The sequence below is a fragment of the Acartia tonsa genome, chromosome 3, assembly GCF_053477335.1.
Source record: "Acartia tonsa isolate MP-2025a chromosome 3, ASM5347733v1, whole genome shotgun sequence".
Lineage (NCBI taxonomy): Eukaryota > Metazoa > Arthropoda > Copepoda > Calanoida > Acartiidae > Acartia > Acartia tonsa.
The window spans coordinates 15,983,000-15,999,849 of record NC_137262.1 but is presented as its reverse complement, the minus strand read 5'-3'; the positions used below and the strand labels follow the sequence as shown (position 1 = coordinate 15,999,849).

Genomic DNA, 16,850 nt, shown 5'->3' with positions numbered 1-16,850 from the left:
AGTACGATTTTTGTGCTATTTTTAGTTTAGGAGCTGTATTGATAAATGTGAGAAAAGTGGAAAAAATTTTTTTTTGAGTTTTAAGTCAGTTGGGACATTCTACCACATAGCTCATAAATTATACGTAGCATATGAATGGTTCTTATATTTCCATAAAATAGAGTTTATAGTGATTCCATAGGTTTGCAAAACATTTTTCTACCATTAACACAAGCCGAGCAATTATAATTTTAAAAATGTACGTATTTTCATTTGCATACCCTTTAATTTAATCTTTTATGATTTACTTGCAAGTCAAGTTTTAAGCCAGTTGGGACATTTTACCACATAGCTCCTAAACTATACGTAGCAGAGGAATCGTTCTTATATTTCAAAAAATAGACTTCCTAGCGGTTCTAACGATATGCGTAACATTTTTCTACTATTAACACAAGCCGCGCAATTTCAATTTTAAAAATGTTCGCATTTTTTTTGCACACCCTTTATAATAGAAAATGATGCCAAAAGCAATAAATCTTAAAATATTGAAAATGAAATGATTTATTTTGAAATGCATATTCCTTTTCAACCTACATAGCAAAGAATGGATTATTTTGCAAGGACGATATAAATTATAAAAGATTTACATATAAACCTGTACATTCATAGTTACTTGGCCTTTTTAACACTTTTACTTTCGATTTTTTTTATTATTTTCCTGTTTTATTGTGATAAAAGCAATTTAAGTTTTATAACTTTTCAGCTCCCTCTTACTTTAAGTTTTAAGAAAAATTTTGAAATTCTTGTAAAGAAGCTGACCAACTATAAACACTTTATTTGTAATATTTAGATGGGTATTTAAAAATAATGATTACAAGAAATATTAATTAATAATGTAATGCGTATCTAGTACACAAAAACGACCATTAAGAATAAAGAGGCAATGTTCCTACCAGTGTTACTGAACCATTGAACTAACCCCCCCCCCCCCCATAAGCATCTTTCCAGACAAAACTGCTTTAATTTAGATTTTAAAAGGCCTATCTGTGTTCTATTGAAGACTTTTCCTTGACTTTTGCCCCCTCCCTCCCCTCCTTAACATAAACACAAACATTTTTATTTGGGCATTAAAATTTAAGTCTAATAGTCATAAAATCAAAAATATTATCAACTTAAATTATAATCAGTTCTGCCCGGGAAACCATGAATAGATAGCAATGGATCTGTCTACTTTGCCCAAAATAGAATAAACAAATCTTGGATCCCATTAAACTAAAAATGTAAACAGAGAGGGATCGTGAGATAAGGTCCAGTAGCGCTTGGAAGGAATTTTCTCAAAAAGTCTACTTAGCTAATGAGTATGTTAGATTAATAGATTGAATGGCTTTTAACCATTTTTTAGTTGTACAATGTACACTCATTGTTTTTATAATACTAGTTGCATTTTTAGATTGCCATAGGTTCTTTCTTTGTTTCATGTGTAATGAAATGAAAACAGTGACAAATATAGCCATTAGTAGCGTAGCAATAATAGGTTTCTGATTTATAACTAGAATCATTTAATTGTAAAAATCTAAGTTTTTAAATCCATACTTGCTATCAGTCTCGGGAGATAATATGGACGTACGGACGGACAAGTACTTCGTATAGAGTAGCAACACTGATAATGATATTATATATTTTTTAAACAGAACAGTAATTTAATACAAACAATATGTTTACCTATTTGTATAATGAAATAGACATACCTACATAATTTAAGAATTATAAGGTTTTATTGTTTAATCTATAATACAAAGTAGAACGATGTCTGTCTGTTTGTTTGTCTGTGTGTCTGTTTGTCTGTTTGTTTGTAGCGAAGGATCTCGCTAACCGCTGAACCGATCGGGTTCTCCTTTACAGGGTAGCTTCTCATAGGTCCCAGGAAGGTTTATAACTATTTTCTTGGAGGGTGGGACACCCCAACCCCCCAAAAAAATTAAAAATACCCCCCCAAAAAAAAATTTTCTTTTTCTTTTAAAACTAAAATTAAAATAGTGCGGTCGACTCCCCCCCCCCAGAGAAAATTTTTTTTTTAGATTTATTTTTAAAAATCTAAATTACAAAAAAATTGGTTTGATCAAACCTCTTGGGGCCAAGCCCCTAGAGGCTAGGGGCGAAGCCACTAGTATAAGTAAAAAGAAGTTACAATTCTACAGAAGTACATATGCCTAACATACATTAATATTTGTTTATATTTATTTAAGCTTGTACTTTAGTTAGCTGAGAAATCAGCAATATGGAATCTATCATTCTTCTACACGTGGACAAATAGCTAACATAGAGTTATTTAGATAACAAAACAGGTAGCTAATAATCCAATACTAGCTTAGAATACAATACAACTATCCTATTTCAACATAATAAGACGATTTGATATTTCATCTGAATCTATGAATTTGGATTTTAATTTTGAACACATCATATATTTTGCTTCTGGTATTAATTTTTATAATTTTCTATGTGTACTACATAAAAACAAAAGAAACAATCTAATTTGTATTTATTTAAAAAGAACGTAAGAAAGGAAGTTTCTTTAAAGTTTTTTTTATTAATTTTATTATTCTACTATATATTTTGTTTCTTGATTATTTTCAAGCAAAATTTTCATTTAATTTCTTCAATTAATAACTAGCTTTATTTACTACAAAACTGTTTTTTTCTTCATTCAACTATTAACAGATGCTTTTATGTATTAAATATTTTGGCTACATCGTATTCCCACCCCTAATTTGCATAAAAGCCGCCAAGCTGTCTATAATGTCCAAAACCTTGGACTTGCGTACAAAATGACCAAGACTCTAATTTAAGTATCGAAGCTACCCTAGTGCTGACAATGTATGTTTGTCCGCCAACACCATGAAGGAAATTGTATTCACTCCAAATGCTATGTAAATAAGCGGCTAAAATTTTCAGTTCGTCCATATTGAAGTTGGGGCAATGCGACAATCGAGGTTGGAAATTGGATTTACTAGGTTGTAGTATAAGATAGGCTTCTGCATTTTCTTGGCAAGATTATTCTAGCTATCAAGATTCTACCGTATTCCGTATTTTGACGACAATCTATGTATTTGCCTGTCAACAATTAATAAAACTGATTTGGAATAAAATTTGTCATATCAATTGTATATAATATTAATAAAATGCACAAGCTTTAGATTAACAAAATTGTCTTGTGAAAGAGGAAAAAATCGTCCTTGTTAAAAGACGTTGTTTGCAGCAAGGCCTTTAAATTTACATACATACAAACAAAAATATACATACAAATAGATAAACAAAAACATTTTGTTTTACGTTCAAGGCTTTAGTAATTGTGCCTTTTAAACATTCATTTTACATTTTAATCATTCATATTTTACGCATTGAATTTGTGATTTGATGATATTGGTTACAAACCAATGCGAATTTTTATTAGCTTTAACTAAGTTAGAGTCATTACAGTTAAGTTGCAATTTTTAATGTGAAACAGTTTTTAATTGTAAAAAAACATTTAACCTGACCTAAAGTAAATAGCAAACAAACATTTTCATTTTGTTTTAAAATTGAGGGGATGGTTGTTTGCCCATCAAGTCGCTTTGAGAAAAAATATTTTTGAAACTTCCCAATACCTATGAGAAGCTGCACTGTAAAGGAGAACCATATCCGTTCAACGGATAGCAAGATCATACGGTACACACAAACTGTTACTTTTCGATTCCACAGTATAATAAAGAAAATTCGATTCCACAGTATAATAAAGAAAATGGTAAATTTCTTATTTTGTATTTAAGCTGAAAGAATTAAGGGGTACAAACAAACAGATCAGTACAGACTTGCTCCGGGGTGTGGCCAGCAATGAGCGCCTCAATCAACTGAGTTATCTCGGCGTGCAGGACAAGCTTGCAGATGTTCACGTAGTCGGCGTACTGGTCGTTGATCAGGGTGATCCCCTCACACGCGCTGGCGATCCAGTCCGTTATCTGAAAGAACAAGATTTAGTCCTCAATCTTATGATGTGTCTCAATGGTCCTTAGGTCTATGTCGAACCCCATTTTCGCCTATCAAATCTACTGTATAATTTACAGTATGCTATATACTCAAATCAACACAAAGTATGTTGAGACAATTGGTCTATGGAACATGGAATAACTTTATTAAACTTGATACAACGCAAGTTGAATATGTTGAAACTTAAATATATATATGAAGTTTATCTTAATGTATAAGTTGTTAGATTTAGCTTGTAAAAATTTGGACGTAAATAGCTAAAAGATCAAAATGGTATTTCTTTCTAAATTTATTAACAGAACCATCCGTTGCGAACAGACATACCTCCAATAAAGAAAATATTCTTTGGTAAAAATGAATAAAGCAATAATTCCTTTCTAATAGTCAATAAAAATGTAATCATGGTTGTATTAAGATAAAAATGAATTATTTGATTGATCTATTACATGCTTTGATAAAGTCCAACATGCAAAAATAGCTTAAATACTTATTCATTCATTTATATTGCTTTGAATCAGGAAAAATGAAAACTCTATTTACATCCATTTCTTTCTTTTTAAAAATTTCAAATACTTAAGGCAGATTTTCACAGACACGAGAAAAAAATTATTTATCTTTCATTGTAATATCACTGAGTCACTAGTTTTAATGCATTTGTTATGTAATTTTATAATGCACACAAAAATAGATGGAAATATTGCAAAGGCATAAACACTTTGACATAGCAAGTCTATGAGATTAAATATAAGTTACAGCAAAATATAGTTACTTACTAAGTAAAACCTAATTTTAGAGTAGCTTCTCTTCACCAAGGGTATGTCTAACCTGTTGTTCTGTGGCGTCACTTGTTATCCAAGATTCAAAATCTTCAACTATGTCCTTGCATATGGTACAGGGAAGACTATAATAAAAATATTTTGATGCTTTTTTACATTTAGGGTCGGTCAGTCCGACGCAACCCAATCTTTCCCACTTTTGCATTAATTTTGTTGGAACATGATTCCAGTTACGTCATAGTTTTCTTTCCCGAAAAAGGGAAGGGGGGAATAAAATCTCTTCAAAAGAGATGGGGAAAACCCCCTTTTCTCCCATCTCTTTTTTCCCCCCTTCCCTTTTTCGGGAAAGAAAAATATGACGTAACTGGAATCATGTTCCAACAAAATTAATACAAAAGTGGGAAAGATTGGGTTGCGTCGTCAGTCCGTCAGTAACTAGTAGCTAAATGTTGGAATTGACCTATCAATTCCAAGTTCTTCTGATGATTACTGTGACAGTCGGGTAAATGCTGACATTACCTGTCATCTGAGGTTGCAGGAACAGCTGTAACTTGTAGTGACAAACTAACAAGAGTAACAGCCAATATCAAAGTCTGAAGAAAAAAAATAAATGATTTTAAAAAAAACAATTAGGTTTTGAAAAAAATATGTCAAAGCAACAAAATCAAAATGTTCAAACCTTGCCTTAGATGTTGACTAAAAGCATTGGAGTTTAAGTGGTCAAAGCTGTCACCTCAACGACGTGTCGTAATGCTAATGTTATGACACTATGACTACAAAATTGTTTACATATGTTAGATTAAAATCTAATTTTACAACTGTACATATATAACTATCGTTATGTTATTGTTCTATACAAGCGTACAAACAATGAAATAAAAATTGTAGTTTAGCTTCGCTGTTACTAAACTAATATAATTCTAATTGTTTAATTATGAATAAGGAAAATTAATAATACGTATTTTTCTCAAGTAAATTGTACCTACTAGAAACTAATTATAGAACCAAATTAGAAAGCGAATTCAATATCCCATTAAGTGTATTAAGTGTTGTTAAACCACTTAATATTTTCCCACCTCTAAAAGTATCCTATTATATAAAGTAGTAAGCTATTTTTTGTCTGTAGCGAAGGATCTTGGTAACCTCTGAACCGATATGATTCTCCTTTACAGCAATGCCTCTTATAGGTCAAAGGAAGGTTTATAACGATTTTAGGGGAATGTATCTCTAACCTCCTAAGAAAAAATGCCCCCCTCCAAAAAAATACTAGTGGCGTAGCCACTAATAACTTCTAAAGTAAGATACACAATGATATTATTAGTTGATTATATAGGATTTATACACTTCGTGAAATTTTGTATTTTAAGGACGGAGGTAATTTTTTCAGGAGCGATTTCTCTTGGGAGGGTGAAAATACCCTTACACTTAATAGTTTTAAACCTTCACTGGACCTTTAAGAAGCTTTACTGTAAAGAAGAACCAAGTCAGTCCAGCAGATACAGAAAAACGGACTGATAAACATCTTATTACTTTTATATAAGGATTAGATTAATATCCTAAGATTAAATAGATAAAATGTTTGTTTCAAAAGATCTCAGTAGCGAAACAGTTTGTTAAATATTACCTTATATTTAAAAAACTAAAAGGAAACTATTGAGACCCCTCTGGGGACATGAAAGAGTTTAAGACACACTATAGTATTAGTACAGGTATAAAACGGACACAGAAAAACTCGAATTTAATGATTTTAAATGAAAATTTGTGTACGAAACGTTAATTTTCCACACTTAGGGTGGGTCTGTCTGTGCGTCCGAAAATTTCATAAATTGTATTATTAGTATGATTTTAAAAATCCCATTAATTTATCCCACTCCAAATATCAAGTTAAAATCTAAAATTGAAATTATGTTCCAACAAAAAATGGAATTTTTATGTTTCTATGGGCAAATTTTATCTCAAAGTGATATTCTTGACGAAAAAAGCCGGTTTGTATTTAATGGAAATCAATATAATTCAAAAATCGGGATAGCTGCAATCCTTTAATTCCTGGTTACATATCCTAAGGATAATTGGATTAATTTCTCTAGAGTATTGCCTAAATTAGGATTAGGATTTCCTTTTTATATTGGCATTTAACTTTACATAAAAACAAGGATAACAACATAAATATCAAGCGAAATTATCCAAAAACAAACTTTTTTTTATATATATTTAACTAGCAGACTGAATACTACAGAATAAACAAAAAAGGGGGATTTTTTTTCACATGTCTCTATACCCTCGATGTCCTAACCCTGCAGGCCTACCCAGTACCCAAAATAACCTAACCTAGAGTATTAAAATAAAAAAAGATAGAAAATAGCCCCAACCCATTTATCTAATATATCTACCAAATAATAAAGCTTTAGAAAAAACATAAATTTCACCTTCACCTTTTGGGCTGACCTACGAACAGATAGGCGTACATACATATTTTGGTCATATTAATTTTTTCAACCTGGGCGTTGTAAAAGAATACTAATTGCCATATTAGGAAGTTTTAGACATCCAGTAATTTTTTAAGTAGTTACGCGTCGTTTTCCCTGCGACTTAATAGTAATTTAAGTGTGTTGATGCCGAGCTCCCCTGCTTTAAATTATCACTTTTAAATACTATAGTTTCAATAATTAAAACATTTTTTGAAAATATTATAGAATTACCTTGAAATATGACATGATGATTTTTATTCAACTGGAATAATAAAAAAGATAAGAATTTTATCTTTTAAACAACAAGAATATTTATTAGTATGTAAAACAAAGATGGCAACATCCATTAAATAGAAACTCTAAAACGGTATGACAAACGAACATTAACAGACTGAATATTCAGAATATAAATTTATAAAGGTCGAAACAAAATTGTAAGTAAATTTGTTTTAAAAAATGCTTTAAAAATGATAATATATAAAAACATACTTACATTTTTAGGACTTGATTATGCTCCGCTTATAACATTGTACTTAGTTGTCCTAGGAATCAGAATACAAAAATCGGATTAATCGGATAATTATATGACATAAAAATTTGTGGTTATAAATCAGCATGTTTAAAATAGACGTACGGACGTTCTGGAAACGATTATAGAGTTTCACGCTTTTTGAATCGTAAACTACTACAGGAATCAAAATTCAAAGTTTGAAAGCGATAGGACAATTCTAACATGCTTAAATTAACGAAAAAAGCTATCCGTCCCAGACGGAAGGACCGGCCTTAATTATAGAAAAGCTTTGCTTCTAAAAATAATAAAATTTCTAAACAGATAAGGCAATTTAATTTGGATAATTGTTTGAAATTTAGATAAATTTTGGTATAGTCCCTCAACACAAACAAGAGGGCAGCTAACACCCCTCTCCCCTCCATAATTTAAATCTTAACCACAGCAAGACTCCTCTAGCTCTTACTTAATCTAACCTAACATTTTTTTAAAAACATTTTTTCATAAGTTTGTTGGTGTTTCACCTTCGTAAGGTGTAAATTGCCTGAACTTCATTACTTTATTTCCTCTTACATTCATTCGTTTATTTAACAAAATTTAAATTGCATTACTAGATACCTCATTCTGAAATGTTCATCTTTTGCATGTCCTTATGAAAGATACAGGATATCTGTCTGTCTGTGTGTGTCTGTCTGTACCGATGGGTCTCGATAACTGCTTTACTGACATGTATCTCCTTTACATATTGGCTTGTCATAGGTCCTGGAGAGGATATAAATATTTACAGGAGGGTACCACCACCCTTCCAAGAGTTATCGTCCCTAGAAAATAAATACCCCTCCAAAAAATATTTCTTTTTCTTTTAAAACTAAAATTGAAAATGGGTGAGGATACTATCCCTCTAGAGGCCTCTAGGGGGAAGTACTAGTTTGATATAAAGTTATTAAAGAATTTTTTTAATGTAGAGCCTTAAGAAAATAAGAGAAGAAAATCTTTACTTATTTGTTTTCTAGCCAGTTAATGTTGCTTTAAAAACAAACATTTAGATTCATACAATTTATAAATCAACAAGAATGAAAACATCCATAAGTAGCGAAGCTCTTTAATGTAAAAACAAGAACAGCAAAGCAAATGAAATGAAATAGAGGGCAAACAGACAGACAGATGGGCATAGTAAGTAATGATGCTCAGTGGTCCTACAAATATGTACAAAATATTTCAGAAGTGTTTGATAACAGCTGAGAAAAATTTAATTTAGGCTATTACCGATAGACTGGACAATATGATTTATAGATTAGACGTGTATTGGGGAGAGATATTTTCAACAATAGACATACTATATCTAGATTACGCTTCTGACCTGATTTTTCGTCAAATCTTGAAAGGAACATTATTAGCAGACGATATTATTGTTTACTTTTGACTCAAGCTGAGGTGAACTCTTTAAAAAAAATAGACTCGCTACTCGATGGTGAGGCAAAATTATTTTTGTGAAAAATCATCCAAAAGCTTATTAAAAATCTACTAACATTAAACAAAATCATATGTTAATAACCATTTTATAATTTTATTTAATTTTGAAGATTTTTTATGCGATTTTTTGGGGAATTTTCACAAAAATAATTTTGCCTCACCAGTGAGTAGCGAGCCTAATTTTTAAAAAGAATCCACCTCTGTTTGAAGCTTTCTCATTTAAAGCTTTGTACTAAGAAATGATATTGTTTACAGCTGACTTTTATCTATGTATGAAATGAAAAAAAAACATGCGTTCGTAATGAAATGTGTACACAATTTCAACCAATGAGATTTAGTGTAGGTTCCAATGGAATTCTCCTATTGGCTCAAACAGACATTACCTCTCTTGTCTTACTACCTTTATTTTTTCAACAACAAAAAAATATACAATGGATTTTAAATTGAAAACAAAACCTCCTTATTTGATGTCTAGTTTTTCTAGAATAGCACCCAAGTAAATAAATTTTTCCTAACATAAATCAAACAACTGTCAGACCATTACCCGACAGAATAACCGCCCAAGTAAGATATGGAATAGATGCTCATTGATCAGAAAAATCTTTAAATTCTTGTTTATACAGAATAGCAGCAGAGCAGAGTTATTCAAGTTTTTATAAAATAAATAAAATTAGCGTCAGAGCATTACCGAAAGACTGACAGACCAAGTTAGTTATATAATTGATGCTCATAGAAACAAAAATTCAGATTTCTAAATTGAATAGCAGCCAAGAAATTCACGTTTCCCCCATACCGTTCCTTAGAGTCATTAGAAATATAAACATATATAGACATGAATTAATATTCAGAGAGAAAAAAAATATATTCATTACATGACTAATATTGTTAGAAAACGTTGGATCAAGTTAGATATACAAAATGTAGCACTTTGCACAAAATGCATATGTGTCATAAAAATCGCTTATAGTCGGGTAGGTGCTAGGTTCGAATCTCGTCATAAATTTACGTCATAACTAAAGACGATCAAAATTGATACTATTGCTGCTTAGGTCCAACTAATGCACAGTTGGGGGACTTCCAGACAAGGGTCTTGCAATCAAAGGGTTGGTTATTAGAGGGAAATTTGGCCACGTAGTCATGCAGTTAATCAGATAGATTTAGTTTGAAGGTACTCCAAAATAAAACCATTAAGCAAGTTATGGAAAATTAAAAGTCAATTAAAAATTGTGTTTTTGTCTAAAGGACTTTCTTCACATTTCCTACCTGAACCGAAATGTTTAATGTAGATTCCTATATTTACTAATCATTTAAATTATGACGTGGGCGGTCTAAAGTAAATAATATTTCCATGCTAATATGTACATAAATGTTAATGAATGCAACAATTATAACATCTACTTATTTATATTCATTTCCTTCCTAGTTTTTTTTTGTTAAAGCATGGCTACTAAAAAACTTTGGTAAATCATCCCGTTCTAATTTTTAATATTCATAAATAAAATATAAGTAAATTGTATCATACATTTCAATCACATAGATACTAAGAGAATTTACATGTGTGTGTGTTTTATGGTTATGCTTCAACGTACAGTTAAACAAATTGAATACTTTGACTATAATTTTCAGGAAAGCCTGGTATATACATATGGTGGGTATATTATAAGTGGCGTGAACAGCAATTCACCAAAGAGGCTAAGGTTTACACCACCACCCCCCTCCCCCTTTGATAAAGCAAAAACAAATAAAATATTTCAATGGGAGGGTAGGAAATTTATCGTTTATTTCGTTTTAATTTGCATATATCAAATAGGTTGCGTGATTTTATTTTTAAAAATCCATATCTAACTACAACTTAGCAATATTATTATGTTAGTGCTTTGGAAATAACCAACCTTGTTTTTCTTTTATTTAGTAAATTGTTTAGTAATAAATATGTTTCAAATATTAATAAAGATTATTTGTAATTTTGATTAAATCTAATTAAGATTTATTGTATATTTGCATAAAAAGAAAATATTGATGTATAAAATGTTGGGGAGTTGGGGATATCCATTTATGTAAAGTAAATTTGTATGAAGCTTAAAATTTCAATGACTACAGAAATGATTGAGTTCTCAATATTAGAGAAGCCTCACATAGGTCCCAGGACGGGTTTGGTCTATTTCATTTTTACATTTAAGCCTTGAGATGCTTTTAATCTATTTTGGTTTCTTTATCTCTTTTTTTGCACAGCTCCTAAATGCTAGGGGCGCAACCGTTAGTAGATTTAATAAACAGCCATATATCTCCATCACAAATTATGTTTACCTGATTATATATAAATACGTTAATATTAATTTTTTTAAAGAAAAAATTTAGATAATTTTCATTGTTTACAAAGGAAAACAGTACGTCAAAAAAACGAAGCTTTATTATCTTTTAATTTGTTTTATAGTTAAAACATGCGTATTAACTATAATTAACAAGTAAAGACAATTCAAAGTTGCGAGAAAGAAAGATAATAAAAGTACAATCATAAGTCATAATGTAAGGCAGAATTAACAGGCTATGAGCTGAAAAAAAAATAGCAACATAATTCTCCCTTTTAAACATAAACATACTTATTTGGGCATAAAAATTAAACATAAACAATTAAACAATCCCCCCTCCCCCCCCCCCCCATCTTATTTTCAATTACAAAGTAAGGAGGAGTTTCTGGGTTTCACTAGGCACTTAAAAGGAAAACAGCCAATTATTTTGCTTATTCTAAATATTAACAGTTTATTTTTTATAAAAAGTATTAGCATAAGAATGATTAATAGGGGGTCCGTCTTTGGGCTCATCCACCCTCCCCAAAATAGTTTATTATATTTTTATATTTTCAAATTGGCAAAAACAAACAGCAAGAGATAAAACCATTCTTAGTGAGCTGATAGACAAGTTTAAGGGAGAGGTTGATTAGGTTTGGGAGCAACTTACCTCCCAACACGTGAAAAAAAGAAAAAGTATTCATTTTAATAATGCTTTTTGTTTTCAATTATGTCATTATAGAAAATAATGTGTTCTCACGATATTGTTTAATAGTGAATCTAAAAAAATAGCCAAAATGGGTAGGTTAAGTTGGGTTAATAAATTGTTAGGGTTAGTAAGACCCTAATACTGGTACAGGATCTGCAGCTGCGCCTGTTGCTGTGGTTGTGGATAGCTGCGGCTTAGACCGAATACAATTTGATTCCTGCGGTTTCTATAAGCTGAAGGGCTGATGGAAGCTGTGGCTGCGTCTGAGGAATTCGAGACAAGGTTTTGGTAACAATCCATGTTTGAGGAACTCCAGCGAAACCAGCTGAAGCTATGCTCCTGTATAAAACAGAATAGAAATGAATAATGGTCCAATAATGTAAGGATAAATTGAAATTTAAGAGAAGCTATGAAACAGCTAAATAATTTATAGTCATTGGATAGTTTTTTAATTCTTTTGCTCCAAAAGTGTGTAAAATTTAGCTTTTTTGTACGTTTTATAAAAACTCAAAGGTCATACTAAATGAAAAACAAACCTTATACTTGAGAAATATTGTCCAAGGGGGGGATGATGGCTGTGGCTGTAATAACACCCTCCCGCCTCCGCAAAAAAATTAAATATGAAGTAGATTAAATCATGCAACCAATGAAAAATTTACCCCGAATTTGTGAAAATTCAAGAGGTCATAATGAATGAAAAACAAACCTTATACTTGAGCAAGGTTGTCCAAGGGGGGGGGGGTGATGTGGAAAATAGTCCCCCTCAAGCAAAACAAATTTATCATGTAGTATTTCTAATTTACCACGAAGTTTGTCAAACAAATCATTGACGTCCTTGCCATGAAGATTAATTTTTCTTTTGAATCCAACGTGATGTTAGGTATTAAAATATCTTATCTCTTATACTTTTCAGGGGCGTAGCTCTTCCTAAATCATGACCGAATGTTTTTTAGACTGTTCCATCAAATTTTACAGAAAAGAACAACTAATATTTCCTACAAATAAAACTTAGGTGATCTGGAGACAGGATTGAGATTTCATTGCAACACTGTTGGAGTGAGTAAAGGTAACCCTAGCTAAGAACACGTCCTTTATAGACGTGTCTCTGAAAGAAGCTGGACCTTGAAAATCAATTTTAAGGCTGTGGTTTAACTGGTATAGGCCGTACTCATATCCGCAGCAGGTCTCCAAGGTTAAGAACCTCTGACCAATAGAATAATGTAGGTAAAGGAAGTCGGCAAACTGGTTCTGTAACTTTGGGAGAAAGAATGGCTCTGAAGGCTATGGCAGACGAGTCTAGCTGGGAAGTGTTTTTAGATTGAAAGGATCGATCGAGAGAGTAATTAAAAACTTCCCTGTCAAAACTGCTAACATTCCATCGATGGAGCATATTTCAAGGATTTTTAGCGATATAATGTTGTTTTTTATACTTTTATTGCTATTATGCAAAGATATATGCTTGTATTAAAGTTAATAGTTTGTGAACATATTTTTTAGAAAATATCTATTGGGGGGAGATAAGAGGTTAGTATAAATACTGTCATATTGAAAAATGAAAACATTCCTTAGAATCCTTGAACACAAATAACACATTCAGGTGAGTTCTTAATTTTTCATTTTTCTTTCCACATTTTTATTATAGGTGTGCATCAATTTTCGCCTAAATATAACTATTGAAAAACAAATAAAAATGATTAGGGCATTATTACCAAAAACCTTCAATTTGGTCATATTATTATTCGACTTTTCAAGTGTTTATACATTAAACCGTTTATGTCAATTTTATATTTTAAGATTGGCGATTATGTTATATTTCATGCATTATGAAGCCTTATTTCTAACTAGTTTATATGTGGTATTTAAGTTTTTCTTACAAATTCCTAAGTCTGACCTTAAAAATTAGTCATTAAAAGCATATTAAGATTATCTTTTCCAAGAAAAAGTAATTTAAATATTCTAAATATCCATTAAGATTTAACTTTTTTGTATATTCTACATATAATTGAAGAATTGAGAAACTTAGTCTTTACAATTTACAAATTAAGCAGTCTCGACTTTTTCAAACCCAAGCTTTCAAGTGGAAAATTGAATCAATAACAAATTCAATCCCATATCATCAGCGTTTAACAAGTATTTGGCGTCTGGGAAAAACTTAAATGATATCTGTTTTAATATGTTTCATTAATTTTTTTTTAATTTCTCATTTTTCACTTTTCAAATAATTTTTTCTGAAAAATTCAAAAATTATTTGTTTAGAATGCTGAGAGCCGCCCTTCTGCTGTTGTGCGCCGTCATTGGCCTGACCGCTGCCGCACCAAACCAGTCCGAGCCACGTGACTTGTTGTGTGACATCTGTGTTGATGTCGTCACCGACATTGATGAGTTCCTGGTCAGTGATCCCACTGAACAACAGATTGTTGAATTCGTTGAAGAGGTAAACTTTTAGCAATTTTGATTATTTGGGATTTATACAAAAAAAAAACTTTGATTAATTTATTTTCTTAGCCTGCTATGCATTTTTTTAAATAGGCTTTTTTCATAGTATTTAAAGTAAAATCTTATGTGTACATAGAAATAAAAACCCTTTAAAATATTCTTTGGTGCCTTCGAAGTTTTCTTGAGTTTTTTTTAGTGAAATATAAAAGCACTAGCGGCTTCGCCCGTAGCCTCTAGGGGCTTTGCCCCAAGAGATGATAAAAAAAGTTAAGGTGAAATTCGTAAAAAAAATAAGAATATCTAAAATAAGGATATCTCCTACAAAAAAAGGACCAAGGATATCTCCTACAAAAAAAAAAAAAAATATGGGGATTTTTTTTGTTTTTTTTTTGGAGGGTTGGGGGTGAAAATAGCCTAAAACCACCACAGGACCAGTAGGTATATTCCCTGAAGAGTAGAATCTGATCGGTTCAGTGGTTACCGAGATATTAAGCTTTAGACGGACGGACAGAAGGACAGACATCAAGCTACTTTGTATTATAGATGAAATGGAGAAAATTATTATGTTTATAAGCTTTTTTGTTCTTCTTATAAAAGTGACATTTTGAATGTTTTTACTATGTTCTTTTTACATTTAGATTTGCGCTGCCATGGGAGCTATCCTGCCCGACCTTGTCGCCACCTGCAACGCCCTTGTTGAAGCCCAGCTGCCCGCCATCATCGAGGGTATCGTGAACGACAACCTGAACCCCCAGGAGGTCTGCACTAGCATCGGTGTCTGCAGTGGACGTATGTAAGAGGTCTGTTGTTGACGCACCACCACCACAGATCATTAGAAAATTCTGTCTGGTTTGAATTCTCATTATATTGTAATAATTTGTTCTAGTTTTAGAAAATACACCTTTTTATATTAGTTTTGTTTTTTTCATTGCTTATTTGTGAATTGGATTTGTAACAAAAGATTTTTAAAAATCTTTTTTGCTATTTATTACTTAATTAAAGGCGAAGCTTTTCTATAATTAGGGTTTGTATGTACGTACATATGTAACGGTTAGCTCTTATCGTTAATCTAGGCATGTTAGAATTGTCCTATCATTTTCAAAGTTCAAATGGTTATTCCTGAAGCATTTAGTACAATATTTTGTGAAGTGACGTACAGTGATGAATAGCTATGTATAACGCCGTGTTAAACGGAATATAATAAATTAAATTTATTACGTCAGAGATTTTTTAATTAACAAAAACGTATTTATCGAAAACAGTCCTTGTAGGTGTGTATGATTTAGGTTAGATAGTCCTTTTTAGAGTTAGAACTAATTGATTAATATTCTATAATTTTAAAATCATGGTAATTATGATTTCATATTGCGCTGCATTTTTCCTGTAACGCATTTTCTGTAGAACATTAGTTGTAAAACAATTTTTTTAAGATAGCGCAGTATCAAAACTTTGTGAAAAGTAAGACAAAGTTCAATAGGGGTTAAAAAGGGTACGTAATTTAAAGTTATGACAGGAATATTTCAAGTGCAAAGCAGTTAGGACATTGTAACAAAAAAAATGTCAATACAAAGAAAGGTTTCTGTAAGAACTAAACTGACATAACCTGGGAAAACGTAAAATATTTTCCCCTAAGCAAAGAAAGCAAAATATATTTTGTACATTTTAGTTTAGAAGGCTTATTTTATGTTGGGGGTGCCTTTCACAATCACAATGGGCTAAAAGGGCTAGGATTCCTAAAATAGAAATAAATGTATCAAAAAAATTATAAGGGTCTTTAGTTTTCACGATGAAAGGGCTAATTATAATTGGAAAGCAGATACATCCAAGGCGGCAAAGGCAAAGAAGTGTTTAACCCCCCCCCCCCCCTCCGAAAAAATATAAACCTTGTTGGAAAGTTATGCAGTAGCTTCGCTCCAATAATATGCATGCTCCGCTGTATGACCTACTTGCTACTGGTTACTGACGCACGTAACTTCATAGAAATAACCAATCATAATCTTAACTTACTCTTCTAATTCAAATAAATGACAATTTCCCTTGTACTTGGAGTGATTTCTATGGCCCTATCCACTTTCCCAGATTAATTTAATACTTATGTGGACATGCGGAGAAGCTGAAACACATGCCAAGGCCAGGACTTCATGGATGAACAGGGTGGACGTATTCTCTGGACTTCAAAGTCAAATA

General features: G+C 31.5%; 2 protein-coding genes across 2 annotated transcripts; one reads left to right on the top strand and one right to left on the bottom strand.

Moving 5' to 3' along the window:
* Positions 1–3,764: 3,764 nt before the first annotated feature.
* Positions 3,765–7,559, bottom strand: LOC145313462 (uncharacterized). Its single transcript, XM_080152893.1, has 4 exons — positions 7,481–7,559; positions 5,301–5,374; positions 4,831–4,906; positions 3,765–3,977 (listed from the first exon to the last, which is right to left on the bottom strand). Exons 1-4 carry the CDS (start codon positions 7,493–7,495, stop codon positions 3,798–3,800), a joined length of 345 nt encoding a protein of 114 aa, XP_080009019.1. The 5' UTR covers positions 7,496–7,559; the 3' UTR covers positions 3,765–3,797.
* A 6,137-nt stretch (positions 7,560–13,696) lies between these two features.
* On the top strand, positions 13,697–15,576 carry LOC145313461 (prosaposin-like). The gene is made up of 3 exons (XM_080152892.1): positions 13,697–13,824; positions 14,484–14,661; positions 15,302–15,576. Exons 2-3 carry the CDS (start codon positions 14,485–14,487, stop codon positions 15,458–15,460), a joined length of 336 nt encoding a protein of 111 aa, XP_080009018.1. The 5' UTR covers positions 13,697–13,824; position 14,484; the 3' UTR covers positions 15,461–15,576.
* The last annotated feature ends 1,274 nt before the right edge of the window (positions 15,577–16,850 follow it).